This window comes from Chelonia mydas, chromosome 25 (assembly GCF_015237465.2).
Source record: "Chelonia mydas isolate rCheMyd1 chromosome 25, rCheMyd1.pri.v2, whole genome shotgun sequence".
In the NCBI taxonomy this organism is placed as follows: Eukaryota; Metazoa; Chordata; order Testudines; family Cheloniidae; genus Chelonia; species Chelonia mydas.
This window is the reverse complement of record NC_057858.1, coordinates 4,748,019-4,771,502: the sequence shown is the minus strand read 5'-3', so window position 1 is coordinate 4,771,502 and position 23,484 is coordinate 4,748,019. Positions and strand designations below refer to the sequence as shown.

Genomic DNA, 23,484 nt, shown 5'->3' with positions numbered 1-23,484 from the left:
CCAGAAAGTATAACATACCCAAATGACTGAGGCCCCTTTGCAAATCTGGGCTGTGATTTTTTTTGGGGGGGGGGGGGGAGGGGGGGGTTTGGTAGCACTGCCGCTTTAAGAGGCAGGGGGTAAGGCCAGGATAGGGTGTTCCTGCTGTGGTTCTTTTACGGAGCTGAGAAATATTAGGGTAAAATTCTCCTCCGCGCTTAGCACTTGCCTATATAGTGCGCTCACCATTTTGTACGCTTGGAGCTTCCTGTGAGGTCACAAGTGAGTATCTCTGTCTCCCTCTAGTGGTGGCTGGGCCACAGCTAGGGGTTGATGAACTGGGTCGTTTAGACCCGGAGGTCTTCTGTTTGAGACCGGTTGGAGACCAGCCCGGGGGCACTGTTCCCTCTAAGCTGTGCGTGTGTGCACACACAGATCCTAAACCCTGCGCACACGGCGAAACACTGCACTCAAAAACATTTGCACAGAAGCACAACAATTTGCGGAGAAGACATTTTTTGTGCACATGGCCTGTCAAAAATTAGAGGGAACGTTGCCCGGGGGCATGGCGTTATATGAGGAACAAGGGCAGGATGGCGAGGGGTGGAATTGCCTTGCCCAGCCCGCATGCAACGGTGGGCTCATTTTCAAATTCCCTTCCACTCCTCCCAGGTTTGGCGCCATCTTGCTTCGATTGTTAACGGTTCCTATCAGAAACGGGGAGCCATGGAATGGAGGATACCCTGGGTGGGATCTCCTGACCCACATACTATGGTTCAGGATCTGAATTTTGTGGCTCCAGCCCATGTACTAATAGAGAGGTTCAGAGAAAGCTAAAGGCACAAGGCTAAGCGTCCTGCTAGAAGGATATTCTTGTGTCCCGTATAGAGTCCTCTGCGATGGTATGGAGGCTCTCAGTGAAAACATGGATGGGATGGATCTGAGCAGAGAATTTCCCACCCCCCCATTCCTTTCTTTCTGTCTTTAGCTTTGGTATTTGGGAGCCTCATCCTGCCAAGTTCTGTAGTGGCTACTCCTTGGGCTCTGACCAGGGAGGGTCAAGGAATGCACCACCCTGTCCCACACAGGAGGAGGAGGAAGGGAATTTTTAACAGTGAAACACACTTACGTTTCTTTGGCATCTGCTAGGCTACTAGAGAGCCTCAAACAAACCTAGCTCCCATGTCATCCCTTGACGTCACGTAAGGCCTGCACAAGGGGTGGTGGTCATGGCCTGAGATAAGTGAGGGGGAGTTGATGGCGGAGGGAGTTTGGGTTGGGCAAGGGAGAGGTTCAGGGAGAAGAGGAGGTAAGGGGGGGTTTCTGCCCATGAGGAGCAGAAACGGGAGGTGGGGTATTTTTCTGTCCCAACACCCAAGGCTGCAAGAATTGCCAGAATCCATCTGCTTAGAGAGCTGAGGTAATAGTGAGTCTCTCGGACAAAAGCAAAGAAGCAAAAAAAAAAAATGGCCACACACCTTTGGTACAAGAAAAAGGCACTCGTCTACCACGCTACCATCCGGTTCTCTCTCTCTTTCTCGCTAGGGGCTGGGAAGGGCTGCACGGGAGGGCTCAGAAAAGGAGCAGAAGGCTGGGGTGGGGATGGAGGGAAAGGGGGGGAAGGTTTTCCTCGTATACCTGTCGCAAAGGTAGCAGGGAAAGTGGCATTTCCAGCACAGACCAGACAAGGGGAACAAAATCTTTGGTATCAGACGTGATTTTCAAATCACAGAAATTGAAAACTCAAGTGAGGTAGCCTTTATTCTCGGGTTCTCACTAGAAATGTCTTTGCATCTTTGGGGCCTGCTTTACTCAATTTTTTGTCACTTCCCAAACCAAGGCCCCTTCTTGGCTTCTCAGCCCTTGAATACTACTAGATGGGGTTCAGGAATCCATCACCATCACCGCTTCACGACAAGACAAGAAGAAACAACGTTAGGGGAGTCTCGGTGGCAGGGGAGGGAGGGAAACGACGTTGGCTTTTCCATGACTTTTGGTTGGCAGAACATGATGTGGTGCCTGGCCTTTGCCTTCCGTCCCTCCCGCTCTCGCGTTTGCTCACTCTTTTCTCGTAGTAAATTGTTACGTGTGATTTGGTCATAACCATATCGATCTGAGCCTCCCCTCCCCCCCGCGTTTGGTTTGTCCCAACCTCACCTTTTCCAATGATTGCTTTGGTGTGACTGTCACAAGGCGTCCCGATAGCCTGTGGGGACCATTCTAATACCAATAGGTTATTTATTTATTTGTAGGTCTCTTTCTTTCTTTCTTTCTTTCTTTCTTTCTTTCTTTCTTTCTTTCTTTCTTTCTTTCTTTCTACCGTTTTTGTGTCTAGAGCTGTCTCTCTAGCGATAGCTAGATATTTTCCCCATCTTTCATTCTTTCCAACAAGGTGCCTCGCTGTTGCACAACAGATCATGTTTCAAAGTAAAGTGAATAGAAGAAACCGTAACGCTAGATCAAAGATGGTACTGTTTTACCCGCATCAATTCAATATTGTCCCTTTAAAAAAATTTTTTTTCCCAGTGTGGGGAGCGGCCTCCCCTTTCTCCCCACCCCGTCTTGTTCCCTCCCACGCCTCCTCCTCTCCCCAAGGAGGCACTGGAGTTTTTCATGGAGGCATATGCGAGGGAGGGTTAGTTGCTTCGTAGCAGATCTTAATCGTCTTCCCTTGTGATTGCTTTGTATATGGCACAAGTCACCATCGAGAGCTCAGAGGAAACAATAATTTTGAAGCTAGTACCATCTCTCTAGGATTTCGCTTTTAAGGCAGGTTGTTAATTGGCACACAAAAAAATCTGTCGTCTTTCGCAAGTTGCCGGGGGTTTTTTAGGTGAGCTTTTTTCTTTCTTTCTTTTTTTTGGTTTTAATTCCTATTTGGTTTATTTTTCTTTTTTCAATTTCTCCCCCGCTATATATAAATATATACACACACACACACACAAACATATGACACGTGTGTGTATATATAGAGATATATTGCAAACGGATCCATATCTTTTTGGTTTTCCACCGTGCACCAGTGTCAATTCCGTGACGATTTTGATTTTCCTTCTTTGGTAACAGAGACGAGGAAAGGGGTGGGGAGGGAGGGGGCGGAGGATACAGTGCATGTGTTGGGGATGGGGAGGAGAGACACAAAGCAGTCAAAACAGTGCTTTGTTTGGGTTTGCTTATAAACCAAAACTGAACTAAAGGTGAAGATCATGGCTGAGCCAGGCTGGCCTCACCGATCCAGTCCCCAGGAAAGAGCAGATCCTTCAGGCGAAGTCTTTCCTCTTGGGTTTTTCAAAGGATTATCTTTATACCCGATTTATGTCGCTAAAATGTGCTTCTTGACCTGCTTGATCTCTAGGTGACACAGTGCAATTCAATGTAGCAGCCTCCTGTGCTGGCTCCCGAGTCCCCTGCTTTAGGAGCAAGGTGAGCAGGGGTTGGGGGAGTGTTGTGACATTAGCGTCTCCACGGTTTCCGTTGGGCGTGGAATATCTTTGGAAGGAATCCTAGGAGGAAAGGATCTCCTCTTGGGGGTTTTCTTTCTTTGTGGTTTTTTTTGGGTTTTTTGGACCTCTTTTGTGCACTTGGCTTCATGACTGGTGGCCGCGATGGATGCCCTTGGACACTCCTCAGAAGATCAAATAATCTTCCCTAGGTAGGGTCTCTTGGCTGCAAGGTGGGGGTGGATGGAGTGAATGGGGGTGGGAGGGGCGATCTCTTCCTCACAGCCTACAGGTCTCGTCCTCATGTACCCGGCCCCCCAGGGAGAGCTACCGCTGGGCTAGCTCGTCTGCAATAAGCGACACCTGTGGCTGCCAGTGCTTTGCTCTCCACTCACGCTGGCCATTTCGGGGTCTTGAAAGCTCTTGACACAAACATGCACCCTTAAGCCTCCTGTCCCCGAGGAAGCATTTGCACACCAGGTGTTGGAGGTGAACGGAGGGCTTGGGGACTCTCCCAAGAGCCCTACATCAAGGCAGCGGGAGAGCTGGGATTAGAACCCGGGAGGCCTATTGCCCGTTTGTCATGCTCTCACTGCTAGGTAACACTGCTCTGCTCTCCCTGCGAGCAATAACACTTTAAAGGGAGCAGAGCACCTACCCTCTCCCCAGCCTTGGGTGCTCAGTTACCTTTAAAGTGTACCCTCTCTCCAGGTGCCTTGGCACCTGCCCCCTGGGGTCGAAGGGCCAGATTTTTAAATGTATGCAGGTGCCTACAGCTGCAGAGAGGTGCCTCGTGGGGTTTTGGGAAGGGCCTCGGATCCGAACTCCCGATGAAATCAGTCACTGAGATCAATGGGAATCAGGCACCTCAGCGCTACGTGCCTTCGACAGGCTGGGCCTGAATGCCTCGAATCTCCCCCCCGACATGCTCAGGGACTGAATGTGGAGAGCGCGGGGCTGAAACTTGCCCCTCAAATCTTGTATCTTACAGGGGGAGGGGAAAGGCCAATAACGTGCGATGGAAAGATGAGCCTGGCAAACGCGGCAGCGCGTGGGGGGCAGGGGTGGGGCACAGTATCCTCCACCGCAAAAAGCAGGAGCCCCCATTCCCCCCAATGGCCTGGGGGTCACTCACTCCATTGGGGGAGATTCCTCAGAGCTCTGAAGGGAAGGAAACTGCCCTGTTCCGAATGGTTCCCCTTTGAAGCGAGCTTCTTCCAGGGCTCGTGTGTGGCAGCGAGACATGGGACTAAGCCAAGGTCCAGAGGACAAATCACAGCATCTCCACACGATGGGTTTGGTGAGGTGGTCTCCCTGCAGCACCCAAGAGCACCCACCTGGATGGCCAAGGTTGGCGTGGCTTGTCGTGGGATGTGGGCGGGGGACGGATGTGGTTGGCTTTGTCGTGAGGAGGGAGTGGTTGGGGATCGGGGAGGGACAGAAGAGGGGCGTCATGCTTTGGAGAAAGTGCTTGTAGAAGATGAGGGAACCCCAGGGTTGGCGCCCGCATCCTCCTGCCAGCGGTTCATGCACCGCCGGCGGGCATTCATGAAGAAGTTGCTGACGGTGTTGAGCTCCAGGCCCAGCTGCTGCGAGATGGTCATCTGCATCTCCTTGGAGGGACGCTTGTTCTCCTTGAAGATCGCAATCAGGGTGCGGCGCTGCAGGTCCGTGAAGACCAGCCGCTGCTTCTTGGGCTGCAGGTTCCTGTCTTTCTGCTGCTCCTGTTCTTTGCGTTTGCAGGCTAGACGTTCAAAAGAAAGAACACGGCCATTAATTGGGTGCTGGCCCATGGTGCCCAGCGCTCCTCTCTCACTACTTCCGCCCTCACTTTCGGCCCATCCCTCTCTGCCACCTCTCCATCTCTCTCTTCCTCTCCATTGCCTCTGTCTCTTGAGATGGGACCAAAGGTGTCTCCTTCTCCTTCCTCTCGATTGCCTCCATCTCTTGAGATGGGGCCACCTGCCTAAGACATGCAATGCAAGCGACCACGTGGAAGGCCCTTGGAGACTTGCAACTCATGGGTCACTCCAATATCTCCTTCCGGCAGCCAGGCTGGAATTGGAGGAAACTCATGCCTTGATTTTGCCCTCCTCACCCTCTGGCAATTTGGGACCTCCTAATTCCTAAATCCTGAGTGGGGCTAATACAGGGAAGCATGCAATCCTCTGCCAAGCTCGCAGCCCTATACCAGAGGTTCCAGTAGGCCCCACTGGAAACCTTCTGTTGCTCTCCATTGGCTTTTGCTGGTCTCTGCTGACCTCAGTTGGACAACCAACAAGCCTGTGAACCAGTGGATCCTCAGACCCGTGGCTCTGCCCCTAAGCCCAAATGCCAACTTAAACCAGCAGGAAACAGCTGAAATTTTCTACATGGACTTTCTGTGACAGCTGCTTACGTTTCCTGGTCTGCACCAGTAGTTCTCAAGGCAAAATGAGGCAACCATCATTCAGCTCCCAGAATGGATTGTCATGGGGCTTGCCCTCATTTCCCCTCTGTCTGTGAAATGGGCTGTGCGACAGTCCAGGAAATCTAGACTTCCCCAACTGCCTTCGCTACTCTCTTCGCTCCCTCTCCTGCTGGATTCAAGCCCATTCTCAGCATGTCACCGGTTCATTTCAGTCCAACAGAACCAGGTTCCATAGTTAAAAATCCTCCCCACAGCCCAGTCTCGGCATTGAGCAATAGGTCACCCCAGGAGGTGCGTTTCCCTGCAGGTGGCACACGGAAGTTGTGGGCAGGGGATGAGCAGATTGCGAGCTCCTTGGACAGGGACCGTCTTTTCGCTTTTTGTGTTTGTGTGGTGCCTGGCATGGGCAGGGGGTTGGGACATGACTGGGGCTCCCAGGTGATCCCTCCATAATAAAATAAATAATAATAATAAATAAAACCCCATTAAATTTTCCATGCTCTGCACGGGGGCTGAGGCAGTAAATATATGGATTTTAATTGGCACAAATGGCCAGATTTTGCTCTTTTGGGGAAAGCTTTTGCCAGGGCCGGCTCCAGGCACCAGCTTTCCAAGCAGGTGCTTGGGGCGGCCTTCAGAAAGGGGCGGCCGGCCGTGTCCCGCGGCGGCCATTCGGCGGCAGCTCCGCCACTGTTGCATGAGCAGCAATTCGTCGGCGACTGTTTGGGGCGGCAAAATTGGTAGAGCCGCCCCTGGCTTTTGCCATTGGTTTGTTTTTTTTAAGGGAAAAAAAAAAAACCCTTGTTGAAGCAGAATATGTGGCTTTGGTTGCCATTGTTCTGCGGTATATGTTAACATTACCTGGGAGTTTCAAAAGCGCTTAAGTGATTTAGGAGTCTTAGGGTGCGTCTACACTTCAGACGCTACAGTGGCATAGCCAGGGCACTGCCATGTGGACACTCATTACAGCAACAGGAGGGGCTATGGTGACCAGACAGCAAATGTGAAAAATCGGGACAGGGGGTGGGGGGTAATAGGAGCCTATATAAGAAAAAGACTCCAAAATTGGGACTATCCCTATAAAACCGGGACATCTGGTCACCTAGGAGGGGTTCACCCATTGCTGGGGTTAATGCACCTCCCCGAGAAGCAGTAGCTAGGTTGACAGATGAATTCTTCCATCACCCTAGCCCTGTCTAAACTGGGGGTTAGGTCGGCAAAGCTGCATCTCTCAGGAGAGTGGATTTTTCATGTCCCTGAAAGAGGTACCTATGCCCATACCCTTTGTTGGTATAGACCTGCCCTAAGTACCTTTTTCTAAAATGGCCCTTTGGGTGGATTCACAAAGGGGACTTATGGTGTGTCTACACTACAAACGAAACCCCGTGGCAGCGATTCGCAGAGCCTGGGTCTCTGGCTCGGGCTATGGCGCTGAAAATAGCCGTGCAGAGGTTCCCGCTTGGGTTTTGAGATCCCTCCCCTTGGCCAGGTCTCAGAGCCTGAGTGGGAACGTCTACACGGCTGGTTTCGGTGCTGTAGCATGAGCCTTGCGAGACCGAGTCTGTAGACTCAGGCTCTGAGACTCCCTGCCACGAGTCTTTTTGGAAGTGTAGACATACCCGGAGATTCAGCGTTGCAGTGTCCTGTTGCCAGCTGGGATACCCAGCCTGGAGTCAGGCACCCGGGCTCCCTGTACAATGCATGGGTAGAGCAAGGTGCCTAAAAAAGGCCTTCATGGAAGCCAGCACACGGAGCGGGGACCCTCCTTAGCTAGCTCATCGGAAATGCCGAAGACAGGGCAGGGGCTCAAAGGAGTGAGTTGAGTCTGAGCTGGGGGGACGCACCTCGCTCCACACGAGAGCCAGAACTTGGGTAAGATGTAAGTCAATGGCGCTGTGACCAATTCCTGCTGCTGCTGATCTGGCCCCAGGTCCCTACCACATGGCGAGCTCTCTCTCTGTAGCTGTACCAGGCCCTTTGTGGATCAGCCCTGTGAGTGCGATATCACACACACTCAACACCTCAGCTGGAGGATCTCCCTGATGAGATATTTGTGCTCAGCTAATGTGCATGCTCTCTGCTCGTGCCTTAAGCTCCTACGCAAACAGACCTCAGATGCCATCAGCCCCTGTGCCAGCCTCACATCAAAAATATCTGGGTGTCGCTGGCATCATCAGGAGTGGTTTGTTCACAGACTTTGGCCAGCTGAAGCAGAAGGACAGGATACACCTGGTTCCACTTGCAAGGATCTGAGCTGGTGTGGGCGGAAGGGGGGAGGTTCTGTGGTCTGCAATGTGCAGGAGGTCAGACTAGATGATCAGGATGGTCCCTTCTGGCCTTAAAGTCTATGAGTCTACGGAGTCAAAAACTCTGTGGGAGCTGGACTGCCTGAGAGGACAGATGGGCCCATGGGAATGCACAGCCCACTGTGTCCTACGGCTGTTGTGAAATGGAAACCGCTTAAAAATCAACCCCAAATAAGGAGGAACAGAGGATAACAATTAGACTGGTGCGTTTCATTGGGTTTCATGGGTATGACTTCCCCTACAGCCAATCAAGAAGCTCCATTTTTGTGTCCAGGATTCCAAGGCCATTTCAGACTCGTTTATCATGGGTCCTGCAAGGCTGGTCTGGTACTTTCACCTCTTTGCCCTGCCCACCTGCCATTTAACACTCTTAAATAGTATCCTCTCCTTTTCCCGATGATTCACAATGAGGAGCCCAATCCGTCTTCATTTCCAATGACACAAGGTAAAGGTTAAAGCGTTCCTTGCCTGTTATTTAAGAGTTTTATGGGGTCAGTTCAGGAGCGCTATTATGTCAGCAGAACGGCACCTTCTGAGGACACTGGGAATTGGTCTCAATACTTTGGCGAGGATCTTATGTCAGGGAACTCTACTAGAGTTTGTCTACACTGGAATTTCTAGTCATGTTTTCCCACGTGCTAACTAACATGATTGTAAACTCTAGTGTGGACATGACACACATTTGTTCCTAGTTGTGTTTAGCCCTAAGTTGCACATTGTGGGCTTGATTTGCCATCGTTCTGTACCTTGAATGGTTATTTACACCCATTCATAGTGGGTGTAAAACAAACCCATTTTGATTTTAGCGCCACGTGGCACTGGTGTAAAAGACTGTACAAGGTACAGGGCAATGGAGAATCTGGTCCAAACTGTCCTGTCTACCCCTGAATTTACAATTGTGTTCTTTAACATGTGCTAAAACATGACTCAAAACATGATTAAATATTTAAGTGTAGGAGTTACTCTAGAATTACTCTAGAATTGCAGCCATGTAAATGAATGCAACATCTGATTTCTAGAGTTCCAGCGTCCTCCAGAAATGTAGTCATGATGCTATTCTAAAAACTACCCGCTAGCTTGTGGCATTTATGGAGCCATCATCCAAAATTCAGGTCAGAGGGGGTCATGAGCACTAGAATCCTGAATATATTCTTTTTGTCGGGAGCTTCTAACAAACAAGCAGGATTATTGTGTGAGAAGGGCAACACATTTCAGTACCAGCTCTCTAATTCCCAAGGTATCGCATCATAACAGACATGTGGCTCTGCATTTTGGCATCTCTACTTAATGATGCACATCACCTTTGTCCTAGCAGTGAGCTCTCCGGGAGCTGAATTCTGAGGGTCCTTACTCACGCTTTACTCATTGCAACAAAGCTACCATTAACTTCGGTAGTAGTTTGGCCCGAGCAAGTACAAAAACTGAATCAATAAAGTCCTGAGGATTTGGCTCTTTGGTAGGTGAGCTGGATTTTAAAAAAAGTTGTGGGGGGGGGGGGGCGGAGGGGGGGGGGGGGGCCTGTGAAGGTTTTTTTTAAGTTTTGCCCGTTTTGATTTCAAAATTCATTTCCAAAAATTTCAAATAAAATTTCAAAATGGCTTTGATCACCTCTGTACTTGGTCAGAAAACAGGGGAAACATAAAAAAAAAAAGGCCTCACAAATTTCCCCAATATATATATATATATACATATATTAATGTCAAATAGAAATGTTATCAGACCTCAACAGCTTTGCTGTGCAAATGGGGAGATATTTAGTGGGAAGGAAAGGGAGGGTCTCATTTTATACGGTCAGTCCCAATGTAAAGGCATCACTCTGAAGCCGCCTGCCCCCTGCCCTAATCTACGAGTCCCAAGCACTCCCTTGTGTCAGGCTTTGTGACGTAAAGGGATCCAGAGTGCAGGAAAAAGGTCAGAGGTGTGAAGCTGATATTTCACTGCGATACACCTTGTGTGTGGTCACGTACACCCATACAAAGTGAGTGTCAAATGCCACGGGATCAGCAGAGGAGTGTTCTACACCAACAAAGATCAGAGCGGTAGAAAATCACAATGGGATTTTACTCTGTATTAAGGCCGACTTAAAGGTGAACTGAAATTAACTGAGGCCAGGTCTACACTACAGACTTACATTGGTATAACTGCAGCACTCAGGGGTGTGAAAAATCTCTCCCGTCGGCGTAGGAGTGTCTTCACTTACATGCTACAGCGGTGCTGATGCAGCGTTTTAAGGGTAGACCTGCCCTCAGATCCCAGCTCACTTTCCGAAGATCTGTAGAGGCTTAGGGACTGATTTTGGAAAAGAGCCTTTCATTTTGCAGGCGAGATCACTTGCATGTAGACATCTAACCACCTGACTGGGTAAAATTTTTAAATGTGCCTCAGGCTATGTCTCCACTGCAAAAAATAAGCTGTGTTTTCACATCAAGCCAGCTAGCCACCTTGCAACACGATCTCAATATAAAACACGCATTGTCGTTTTTAACCTTGTGGTGGCTAGTGGAGATCAACCCTAGGTGGGGGTATATGTAAAAATTAGAGTCATTTATAGGGGAGACCAGTTAGGGGTTTGTTACAGGAGCGGGTGGGTGAGATTCCATGGCCTGCGTTGTGCAGGAGGTCAGATTAGATGATCGTAATGGTCCCTTCTGACCTTAAAGTCTATGATTCTATGACTCTAGTGGACAGAGATCTGGATGGGGACTCAGGAGCCCTGATTCTATTCCAGACTCTGCCACTGGGCTGCTGGGTGACATCAGGCAAGTCCCTTCTCCTCTCTGAGCCTCAGTTTCCCCATCTGTAAAATGGGGATTGTAATGCTGGCAGACCAGGTGCCAGCTCATGCCAAGGCTTTTAGGCCTCACTGAACAATGAATAGGTGGACACCCGTCTGTCTCACCTGTGTGTTAGTATTGTTAAGATAGGTATTGGACTCATATAGTGTATACTGTTTAGACTTCATGAAATGCTTGTAAATCACTGCATGCATTAATCTCACGCATAAACTTGATTTCCCATGCTATAAGGTAATACTTACGTGTTTGTTCTGTTACTGTAAAATGTTTGTTCTGAAATTACATAACTCACCAAACAGGGAAAAACTTCACCTAGTGCTGGATGCCTGCAGGAGGCGTTATCTCCTGCCCATCAGGAAGGACTAGTGAATGCAAACATGCCATTGTGGAACAGACACTTTGCTGATTGCTTCCCACCCAGCCCGGAAGAGGGTACATGCCCAAGCCATCCCATCACAGCATGAACGCTGGGGGAAGGGAATTAAAATGCCTGTCAGAGAGAACTTACTATTCCTTTGCTGCTGCTGGAACTCTGAGAGGCGGGGATTTCTAAGCACGTGCAAGGAGCCCCCCACCTGTTTTGCCTGGGTTAGCCCTAAGGGATATTCAGAGTCTGCTTACTAGAGATGTTACTATTACCTTTTCACACCTGACTGCAACTCATTTGTGTGTGTTTGCTTCCTGGCTTTAACCTTGTAAATAATGCTCATTTCTTTTTCCCAGTTAACGAATCCTTAGTTAGTTGACTATAGGCAGGGCTACAAGCATTGTCTTTGGTGTGAGATCTAAGGTGCAAATGGACCTAGGGTAAGTGACTGGTCCTTTGGGACTGGGAGTAAGTTGACCTTTTTGTGATCTTTGGCGTAATGTGACCGTCTATCACAGAATCAAGCTTGCCAGGGTGGCAAGATAGGCTGCGGACTGTCTGGGACTCCATGGCAAGGCTGTATAGTGGCAGAGGAGTTTACACTTGTTATGTGACTGGTGAAATCTAAGTATAGATCTTGCAACCAGTTTGGGGTTTGTGCCCTGCTCGCCAACAGTCCCTTAGTTGCTTTTGAAAACGTTACTGTGCGTATCAGGCATGCAGAGCTCTCCGCACTCTGCATGTAGCCTATTGAGGGAGCAAAAATCATAGATTTGAAAGCTGGAAGGGACCACTGTGATCATCCAGTCTAATCTCCTGCATAGCACAGGCCAGAGAATGCCACCTAGTCATTCCTGCCTTGAGGTTGATAGTTTGTGACTGAGCTCGAGAATATTGTTTTAAAATATATCCAGGCTCGATTTAAAGACCTAGATGATGGAGAATCCATCAGACCCCCGAGATAAGTTGCTCCAGTGGTTAATTACCTTTCCCGTTAAAAATGAGCTTCTTGTTTCCAGTTTAAATGAAATTGCGGGCCTCAATGCAGCTGCTTCTAACCCTGGCCTTTAACACGAGGAATAGTGAGAGTACATTTTAATTGCAAATCGGTTCCTCCTAATTACTGGCAAAACCCATTTCTTTTTCTGAATTGCTTTCTAAGTTCCCGTTCATGTACGAATCCTCTTCCGATTACAGCCACCTTGAACTAACAGTATCAAGCTAACTTCTGAGGTCCTCCACTTCCAGCCAAAGTTGGGCAGGTCTTGAGCTGAGCGAATCATTTGTCACAAATCATTTGTCCAACAGATTTAGCCTCTTTGCCTACCGCCTGGAATAGACACAAGCAGGTTGTAATTTCCTCAAATTCATTCATTAATCAATTAATTTTAGGCATTTTTTAGCTCCATGGACTGCTCCCAAACAGATTCTGTATGCATTCAGTGCTTCCGTCAGAGAGATTTGATTGGTCATATAAATCCCATGGCGTGGATTCTGTCCCCTGATTGGCTGAGTGCACCATATTTGCTTAGCTCTAGTTAGGACAGATGGTTTACAGGAGACAATAGATTTGTCCAAGCAAATATATTCAGTTCAAGCCATTTTCTCTCTGGTAATAATGGTTAACAGAAATAATTTTCCTGGCCCTTGCAAAAGGCCCTGAATCCAGATGCTCTTTCTTCAGTGGAAACAAACATCCTACACAACAAAGATATTTTTAACCCTTTGTGGTACCAGGTGGAGCCTGTGTCCCATAAGGTACCTCAGTCAAACAACTGGCAGATGAATGTTGTAGTGGAAAAACCTACCCTATGACCATCAGATGCTTGCAAAAAAAACAAACAAAAGAAACCTTTTATAGAAAATTTGACTTTTTTTCCAGACACCAATTAAAAAAACAAAACAAACCAAAACAAAGCAAGCAAACAAAAAACCCGCAGATGTGCACAATCGGAACAGTGAGTGATGTGTTTGCTACGGCAATATTCCCTCCTCCACCTTCACCCCCGTCACCTCCCCATTGGCTGCAAGACACGCGTTTGTCCAATCCTCCACTCACCCTCGACAATGTTACCATCACGAGCCAGAGGCAAAGGTGTGCAGCAGGTCAAACTGGTGTGTGCAAAGGACTTGGGACAGTGCAAATGCAATAACAATGTGGTATTGGAGTGTATAGGAATTGTTAATGTTGTGGAGAAAGCAAAGACATAACAGGCATGTCAAGGCTATTTACTGCCTCTTGCTACCTGTGATAGAATGGTCACCGTCTGCCAACAGTTACTCCCCAGCAATCTCTGGGCTAATGTAACATCTTCCCTGTGCTCAGAGTAGGAATTAACTAGCATGGCAAATGTTGACTTTCTGTTAGTGACCACTGTATAAATGCAGCGGCATCGCCCTCTGTTGGTGTGTGACGTAGCTCCAGCTTCTTGCTATGGGTCATATCTCCTGCTCTCCGTTGTCTGGGCTATAGAGTCATACATTTTTAGGTCACGAGGGACTTGATCCTGTTCTTGTCTGACCTCCTGAGTACCATATGTCTGCAGCACCTCTTTGCTCCTTGTCCTTTACGTGGCAGAGCTGCAGAACTGCCCATATCTTTTATCTGCAAATACTTCTGTACATGGTAGGGTCTAGATTTTCAAACGAGACTGGTGGGTTTTCAGGGCCCAGCATTCAGCCCCTTCTCGGGGCCTGGTTTTCAGAGGGCAGCTGCTCCGCGCCCTCTGAAAATCAGGTCTGTCTAAAGTGTGTCCAGGTGGGCAGGGCACCCAAAATGCCCAGCAGCCTTTGAAAATCTGTGCAGCCTCTTGTAGCTCGTGTCTCCTGCTGCGTGTGGTATGGCTGTAAACACCTCCAGCTTCTGGCTACATGTGATGGGTCTACAGTAGCTCAGTGGTTTGCATAGGAACTCCCAGGTGGTATGTGTGAGGTCGGTGTGCTCTCCCATAGGCAGATAATAGGCCATATTAACCCTGGGTGAAGCAACGGGGATGGCCTGCAGGGATTATCCTCTAGACAAGCTGTATTGGATAAGCATAGACAATATTGGTTATTCGGTGTTTCAAGTTTTTAAACCCAGCATTTGTTTCCAAACACAATTATTAGGAGTAATTATTAATAATCATAGCAATATGCAATCATTAATTACTAATAGCACCGCTGGATCACTAAGACCTCAGATATAGTGGGCTGATTGGTTGGCTACAAACAGGGCTGCTGTTGAAAGCAAGGTATAGCCTTAGCATTGCTACTGAATATATTTGCCATACACAATATTAGAAGTGATATGCTGAGGACGGGGGGACCATGGTCTGTTGTGCTCTAGCGGGTTAGAAATAGAGTTGGGTTCTCATTCTGGTGCGGATACTTTTCTGTCTGTGTGACATTGGGCTCATCATTTCTCCTCTCTGCCAGAACATAAGAATGGCCACACTGGGTCAGAGCAGTGGTCCATCTAGCCCAGTATTTGTCTTCCAACAGTGGCAGATGCTTCAGAGGGAATAAACAGAACAGAGCAATTCATCAAGTGATCCATCCCCTGTTGTCTAGTCCCAGCTTCTGGCAGTCGGAGGTTTAGGAACATCCAGAGCATGGGGTTGCATCGCAGACCATCTTGGCTAATAGCCACTGATGGACCAATCCTCCATCAATTTATTGAATTCTTTTTTGAACTTTTGAACTTCCCAACGTCCCCTGGCAATGAGTTCCACAGGTTGACTGTGTGTTGTGTGAAGAGGTATTTCCGTATGCTAGTTTTAAACCTGCTGCCTATTAATTTCATTGGGTGACCCCTGGTTCTTGTTTTATGTGAAGGGGTAAATAACACTTCCCTATTCACTGTCTCCACACCAGTCATGATTTTATAGACCCCTGTCATCTCCCCCCTTCGTCGTCTCTTTTCTAAGATGAACAGTCCCAGCCTTATTAATCTCTTCTCAAATGGAAGCTCTTCATCCCCCTCATCATTTTTGTTGCCCTTCTCTGAACCTTTTCCAGTTCTAATATATCCTTTTTTGAGATGGGGAGACCAGAATTGCTTGCAGCATTCAAGGATTTATGGAGTGGCATTATGACATTTTCTGTTTTATTATTTTTCCCTTTCCTAATGGTTAATAACATTCTGTTCGCTTTTTATGACCGTTGTTGCTCATTGAGGGAATATTTTCCGAGAACTAGCCACAATGACTCCGAGATCTTTCTTGAGTGGTAACAGCTAATTTAGACCCCACCATTTTGTATGTACAGTTGGGATTATGTTTTCCAATGTGCATTACTTTGAACTTATCAACACTGAATTTCATGTGAATTGAATTCGTTGACTTTCATTCATTGCGTTGCCCAGAGATCCAGTTTAGTGAGATTCCTTTGAAATTCTTCGCAGTCAGCTTTGAACTTTACTATCATGAGTAATTTTGCATCATCTCTAAATTTCGTCACCCGGCTTTCCAGACCATTTATGAATATGTTGGAGAGCACAGGTTGCAGTACAGACCCTTGGGGGACCCCACTATTTGCCTCTCTCCATTGTGAAAACTCATCATTTAATCCTACCCTTTGCTTCCTATATCTTTTAAGCAGTTACTGATGAGAGGACCTTCCCTCTTATCCCATGATTGCTTATGGGGCTTTGGTGAGGGACCTTGTCAAAGACTTTCTGAAAGTCCAAGTACACTATATCCACTGGATCAGCCCTTCTCCATATGCTTGTTGACATTCTAATAGATTGGCGAGGCATGAGTTTCTTTTGAAAAAGCTGCATTGTGTTTGTCTGTGCATCTGATAATTCTGTTCTTTACTATGGTTTCAACCCATTTGCCTGATACCACAGTTAGGCTTACTGGCTTGTAGTTGCCAGGATCGCTTCTGGGGCCTTTTTATTAAAAAATGGGCCCTGAGGTGGATTTACACTCACTGGGGAAGCAGTACAGGCATCTCACCTCTTCTGCATCTTAACTGAACCTGACCTATGGGAGCAGCCCCATGGAGATACAGGTAGCCGGGCCTAGAGGGAATGGTGTCGGATGTTATTCTGCCATCTAGTGGCAAGAGTGAAGTACAGACAGTTGAATAAAGATGGCTGATTTGCCAACCTGTGGTTGGATAGGACTGGCTCAGGGACCCACAGATTCAAAACAGCCCAGAAGAACCCTTAATCCTTGAGGCCCTCTGACAATGGCAGTGCTTCCCGGTTGTGGTATTAGCCACCCCAAACATTCAAAAATCTTGAGTCCGGCCTCAGATAACCACGAGATCAGCTTAAAAATCATGAGATTCCGAAAAAAATTACGTTCATTAGGTTCGTAGGTTATGCTGGGGTCACGTTTTCAGGCAATCAGATTTAGTTCGGGACTGGTCCTGCTTTGAGCAGGGGGTTGGACTAGATGATCTCCTGAGGTTCCTTCCAACCCTGATGTTCTATGACTCTATGAACCATTAGGGCTAGAAACTTCCTTTTATAAACAATGAAAGTCTCGGGCCTGGTTGGGCCTGAGAACCTGAGCTGTAGTGTCTGCACTGCCAGCAGGAGTCAGTCTAGCCAGGCTGGGAGGTGCAAGCCCAGCTGCCGTATAGCCAGACCTAAGAGCTCACAGTCTAAATAGACAATGAAGGGCTGGTTCTCCCCATTTTACAGCTGGGCAAAAGGAGATGCAGCGACTGCCTGAAAGACAAGGGAAGTCTGTGACCCAGCTGAGATTTGAGCAAAGAGCTCCAGGGTCTTAGTCCACTCCTTCAACCAGGAGACCTTCTTTCTCTCAAAAGAAGCCTACCATTTAAGGGCTGAAGGTCCCGGGTTCAAATCCTGCTGCCAACCCATACAGGACTGGGAGGCCATAATAGTGGCAACCTGAATTAAGCCAAATCCTAGCTTATGATTTGTCAGAAAAATCTCCCGCCTCTAGTCACTAAGGCTGGGATTTGCTTCTTAGCGCTGATATAGCACTTTTCACCCAGAGAGCTCAAAGTGCTTTACATTATCCCCATTGTACAGCTGGGAAAACTGAGGCATGGGAAGGCATAGTGATTCACCTAAGGTCACCCAGGGAACAAGCAGCAGAGCCAGGGATAGAATCGTGCTCCCCTGACTGCCTATCCTGGGCCTCGTGGAGAGGATCACGCTGTCTTCTTTGGGATTTGGACAGCTTAGGCACTTTCCAGACTTATCATGATGAAAGGGGTGGTTACAGACAGGAGGGACGCTGCAGTGAAGCAGATCTGTAAAGAACCTCCCTGGTTCTTTCTTTTTCTTTCTTTCTTTCTTTTCTGCTGATGCAGCTTAACATGCCTCTTCCCAGTTCAATCTAATTACAGCTCCGTGCAAGAAAAATCAATAGTGACTCTAGTCAGGTCTATTTACAATGGCTATCTAAACCCCAAGCTGATGGATCTTTTTCATATTTCTCATCCCTCGCAGCTGCTTTCCCAGGCAGGCTTTGTCTGCCAGGAGCTGTCTGGGCGTCCTCTGTCTAGAAGGAGTCCCTGACCTAATACCGCACCAACACGGTGGAAATGGGAGTGGGAGAGGTTTGCCACATTTGCACAACCTGTGCTGGAACAAAGCCCAGCTCTCACAAAGGTGGGGCTTCTTGGTCAGCCAATCGGTGCCTTTGGATGCTGCAGCATCCCCCAAAATGTGGCATTCTGGGAATGGTGGGGGCAGGACAGAGGTCATTGCACAAAGAAGGTAAAGCTTGTCTACAGGGGGAAATTGACCGGAACAGTTCTTGCAGAACAGCTATTCCAGAATAGCTTCCTGAGTGGACACCCGATTCCAGAATAAAAGCCCCTTCATTCTGGAATTATTTGTGCTAACAAAGTGGGGTAAATATTTTGGAATAAAATCACTATGATTCTGGAATACAATGTCCACGGGGGGAGCCTTTCTAGAATAGCTAGTGCTGAATAGCTCGTTCTGCCGTCGCTGTTCCGGTCCATTTCCCTGGGCAGAAGAAGGTGGCTGGGAGCACGGGCGAGGGGGATGCAGAACATTGGGACAGGTTTGGGGCTCTAATGTTCTCGCCAGCCTTACAAATGGGGGGCAATCCAAGTATGTGGCGAGAGGATGGTCTTGTGGCCTGAGCTGTCAGTACTTTGGGTTCAATTCTATCACAGGCTCCTTATAGCACATAACTGTCCCTCCTCATCTATAAAATGGGGACATTATTCCTTCTCATCTCTTTAGAATGTAAGCTCTTTGGGACAGGGAATGTAGGGTTCTACGTGTATATGTAACCCACTGGTGTGCGCGCTCTAGGTCGCCCTTGGTGCCATTCCACAGAGGATTTGAATTGTTGCACCCCATTACTCTAGCTGCTTGGCTCTTCATTTCAAGAGGTAGGAGCTAAATCTTTTAGATCTGGTTCAATGCCTGGTGTGCTGGCCAAGCGGGTGGCCATCATGGCATATTACTAACCCCAAGCATTCAAGTATCATGTGATCAGCTTAAAATAATGAGATTTGAAAAAGAAATAGATTTTGTTCCCTGTTATTCGCCTTCTGCTTTTTGAACTGTTATGGGGTCATGGTTTCAGGTCCACCCATCATGAGGGCTAGAAACTTACTTTTAAAAAACTAAATGCTGGGATTTCCATCTAACTCCAGGAGCTGGAGATTTAAGAAAAAGACCAAATAGCATGAGATTTGCAATAAAATTGCGAAAGCTGGCAGTTTTGTCCAGTATGGCCATACTTATATTCCTACAGACAAGTTCATGGAGGATCGATCCATCAATGGCTATTAGCCAAGATGGTCAGCGACACAACCTCATGCTCCGGCTATCCCTAAATTTCTGACTGCCAGAAACTGAGACTGGATGACATCGCTCAAGAATTGCCCTCTTCTGTTCACTCCCTCTGAAGCATCTGGTACCAGTCACTTTCAGAGGACAGGATACTGGGCTAGACGAACCCTTGGTCTGACCCACTATGGCCATTCTTGTGTCCACAGTAGAGCTGGGTGGGAACTTGATTGTCCATTTTGCAGGAAATTCTGCAGTGTCTCCCTTTTTTCTGTTCAACTTTCTCAAGACATTTTTCCCCACCCCAAAATGAAATTTCATCAAACTGGATCTGTTTCCATGAAACATTTGGCTTTTAATGAATCAGCCTTTTCCAACAGAAACGGTCCCATTGGAAAATCTCCAACTATCGCTATTAGGCCCTGCCTCTCACAAGGGGGTCAGGACCTGAGCTGGGGCCACTGGATGCTACTGCAATTCTAACCATAGTGATGAACTGTTTGGATTTAGGGTCCCTTGTTACTGGCATGGGAGGTGGGGGGGAAAGACAGTAGCCAGCACTTTCCTATCCCCTGCTGATCCTGTGTTCCCATATCAGCCACTTGGTGCCACTCACAGAATAGCTTGTAACGAGGAGTTCGTTTGAGAAAGCTGCAAACTGCTCACCTAACGGAGCAAAATTCACGGAATCCATTATTGGCTGGGAATTAGTTGCTTGACTCCAGTCTCTGACGCAAGCCGTGGGGAAGAGGATTGTTCCCCTAAATACTGTACAGCACTATTTTATCAGGGTGCCTTTGGGTCAACAATCAAAACTCAGGTCCGGACCACTTGTGGCCATTAAAGTTCCATTTCAAAGCTGCAAGAATATGTCAACTTGTGCATATGCACCTAGAACAATGATGTCCCATCTTGATGGAAGCTTTTGCTTGCTAATGCAACAATAAAATAATAATAATAATTTCTAACATTGGGGCTTTAAGCAGAGGGCTGTGGCCAAATTCCAGTCTGGGTAATAAGAAAAGGAGGACTTGCGGCACCTTACAGACTAACCAATTTATTTGAGCATAAGCTTTCGTGAGCTACAGCTCACTTCATCAAGCTTATGCTCAAATAAATTGGTTAGTCTCTAAGGTGCCACAAGTCCTCCTGTTCTTTTTGCGAATACAGACTAACACGGCTGCTACTCTGAAACCAGTCTGGGTAATGAATTATATTTTACCAACCTGCAATTGCAGTTGGATACATTCTGCTTCTTCTTCACTTCCTGTCTCAAAGTGTTGTTTTGTTTCTTAGCGTTACAGGTGCTGTTGTGGTGGGTGCTGTACATCGCAAGAGACAGTCTCTGCCCCCAAAGAGCCTAACTAGACACTGGGTGGGAGGGGAACTAGAGTGGAAGTAACTCACCCAAGGTCACATGTCAGGTTACTAGCAGCGTGAGGAACTGAACCCAGGCCTCCAGTGCTTCATTTGTAAAGCTCAAGCAATTAGGTGCCAGGGCTCAAGTAATTTTTTTACTTTCATAACTGATGCAGCAAGGTCAGAGGTGCTGGGGCTCTGAACTGCCAAGCCCAGAGGTGCCAGGACTCAGCCCTGGCACAAACTACGCACTGCCGGTCTCATAACCCGCTACACTAGCCACTAGCCCACGCTGTCTGCCATGCAGAGTGCCATTGCCTGCTGGTAAAGAGCTGATCTGCTTCAGGGGTTGGTAAAGGGAATCCTGTACATATAAAATTTGCAAAGCACCATGGGATAAAAGATGCCATAAGGGTATTGTTGTGAACCACTAGGGTACTGAGTCTCTGCAGTCTGAGTAACAGCATGTTGGGGGTCCCTGAATTCCAGCAAACGAGATGGTTTCAGTTCAGGGACGGCGGCTTGGTGGCTCTCGAGCCTCATGCTCTTTTTAGACCTGGACTTTTTTATCAGGGTGTGGTCACCTGTGCAATGAGTTTGTCGGTCTCCTGTGGCTCCACCCCATGGCTGGGCATGAACGGCAGGGCTACGTCTACACAGCCCATGGCAGCGAGGCTCACAGCCTGGCTTGACAGCCGTGGCTTAGTGGGGCTGGCGCTCGTGCTCTGAAAATAGCTGTGTGGACAGTGCTTTGACGTCGAGGAGGGGCTCTGAAACCCTGCCCCCGCCCCCCGAGCTTCAGAGCCCCTGCTCCAGCCTGAGCCGCAACGTCTACGCAGCTGGTTCTGGTGCAGTGGTGTGGGCCCGAGCCTGGTCACCCGGGCTGGCTGCCGTGGGCTGCGTACACAGACCCTGCAAGATCAGAACTGCCCTGCACCGGCAGAGCGGTGTGGGTGCCTGAGAAGGGAAGAGCGTTACACAACAGAACTGGTCTGCCAGCAGGGCGGGGAGCTCCAGGTCTGGATACCGGGGGGCAGCGGTCAGGCCCGAGGGGCACTGAGGCAGAGCTCTGTGTGTACAGTCTTTCCCGGCACTGTCCCTGGCTCAGCCCTGCCTCCATTTCATCAGCACTGACATTTACCAAACAGCCCCTAACCCGCTCTCCAAAAGACGAGCAACGGCGCGTTCCACACCAGACGCACAGTTCTAGCCTTGGATTGATTAAGTGTGTGTCGGGGTGATTTCCCGGAGGGTTCAGGCCCCTTCTCTATGGCGCTGCTGCCTGTGGGCAGATGGGGCGGCAGCCTAGGGCTGGCGGGTGGATCTACCCCTCCTTGGATCGGTTGCCTCGGTGCTGTAGCCTCAGGGGCTCTGGCCCCCCACGGGCTGGCTGGAGAGGATTCCCTGCTCCCCGTCCCTGTGGCACCGTCACCCCCACCCCACCTGCATCAGGCTCCACTGCTCAGGTTTCGGGCATGTGGATGGTATTAAACCACATGCTCCTGTGGCCATGGGGTGACATTATAGGCACATTATTTAAGGAGCCAATTTGCATATCCTCAAATAGTTTGTGTAGAGCCATAAACATCAGCTTTAAAAAGCAGTGTGGATTTAGTGGTGGTGGAAGGCAGTGGCCTGATGAAGGACGCGCTCTCCATGTCTTCAGGGAAGGCTGCCCGCCTCTGTCAACATGCCTCATGCACAATATAGGGGGGACGGGACCTCCTGTGGGGGCCATCGGGGGCAGGTCACTCTCTGTCCCCCTTGCAGTCCTCTGACTGTCTGGTGAGCCTGCCCGTTAGCGCACAGCTTGGAATGTGGGAGCTGGAACTGAGACCCACCAAACTCATCTCATGGATGCCACCACACCACCATTAGAGGGGAACAACATTCAGTCCCTATACAGCTAGGCTGGATTCAAACCCATGACCAACTGAAACATCCAGCCAGCCCCCTAATAAATGCTAATTTCAGAGAGGATCTCACATGGCGATACCTTTGGAAATCTAAGCTCCGGCAGCTTTTTACGGCTGTTAGCTCTGCCAGCCGCACTCTGGGAGAGGAGCTGGACTCTATGCTACGTTTTCCTACCTTCCAGTCAGAGGTACCTGTGCAGATCTGCTGCGGCAGTGGGACACCACAGGTGTCACTGAGGGATTAATTGGAAGACATTAAGGTTGCAGGGACTGGGGTGTCACTGAGGGCATTGGTGACCCTGCATTATGGGTGGTGAAGCATGAGAAGGAACGAGCCCAGCTTGGTTCTCAGATCCCAGGGGGAGTTTGCAGGGCTGGCAGGTAGGAAAACATCCTCTTCCTTTAAGCTGAGTGCATTTGAGACTGAGATCATAATTAGCGAGGCAGGAGAAACATGCAGCCCTATGATTGCCTCCCCCCAATCACTTTTAGTAGCAAGCAGACCCTCGCTTTAAAGCTCAAGGGATCTGCACTGGCCATTAGCTGTTTATGCGTCTCACTTGCTAGATTACAAGACAACGTTGAGAGGAACGGACAGGAAACCCCCTTTGCACCAAAACGGTATTCTTTAAAAGAAAAAACCAAACAGCCCTGGAGATTAAAGTTCTCTATTCAGACACAGGGCAAGTAATAGAATACCTAGCTTTTACTGCGTCACAATGGCAGTGTTTTACGTACACAGTGCACTGGTGTAAGGGATGAGACAAGGTGCAGGGCAAGGGAGAGTCACACCCTCGAGCTACTTGTGACAAGCGGTGTCCATTCTATACGTCTTCATTTCAAGCAGCGCTGCTCTTCTACGTGAGAGAATGGTAGAGTGGTTAGAGCACAAACTTGGGACCTAAGCAACCCACGTTCAATTCCCTGCTTTACCACAGGCTTATTGTATGACCTCGTGCAGGTCTTACTTTTTCTGTGCCTCAGTTCCCCATCTGTACACTGGGCATAATAGCATGGCCCTACCTCACTGGGGGTGTGGGTTGTGAAGCAAAATGCATTAAAGATTGCAAGATGCCCTGGTACTACAGCAATGGGGCTATGTAAGGACCATAGATAGGACACTCCAGTGTGGCGCACACAAAAATATCTGCACAAAAGATTTCCCATTGCATTT

The 23,484-nt window shown here is 48.6% G+C and overlaps 1 protein-coding gene across 1 annotated transcript in view; it reads right to left on the bottom strand.

Moving 5' to 3' along the window:
* Positions 1-4,798: 4,798 nt before the first annotated feature.
* Positions 4,799-23,484, bottom strand: part of ONECUT3 (one cut homeobox 3) — an 82,207-nt gene continuing 63,521 nt past the window's right edge. The window contains exon 2 of the mRNA XM_037885761.1: positions 4,799-5,163. Coding sequence (XP_037741689.1) covers positions 4,871-5,163 — 293 coding nt within the window. The 3' untranslated portion in view covers positions 4,799-4,870. The remainder of the gene's footprint in view (positions 5,164-23,484) is intronic.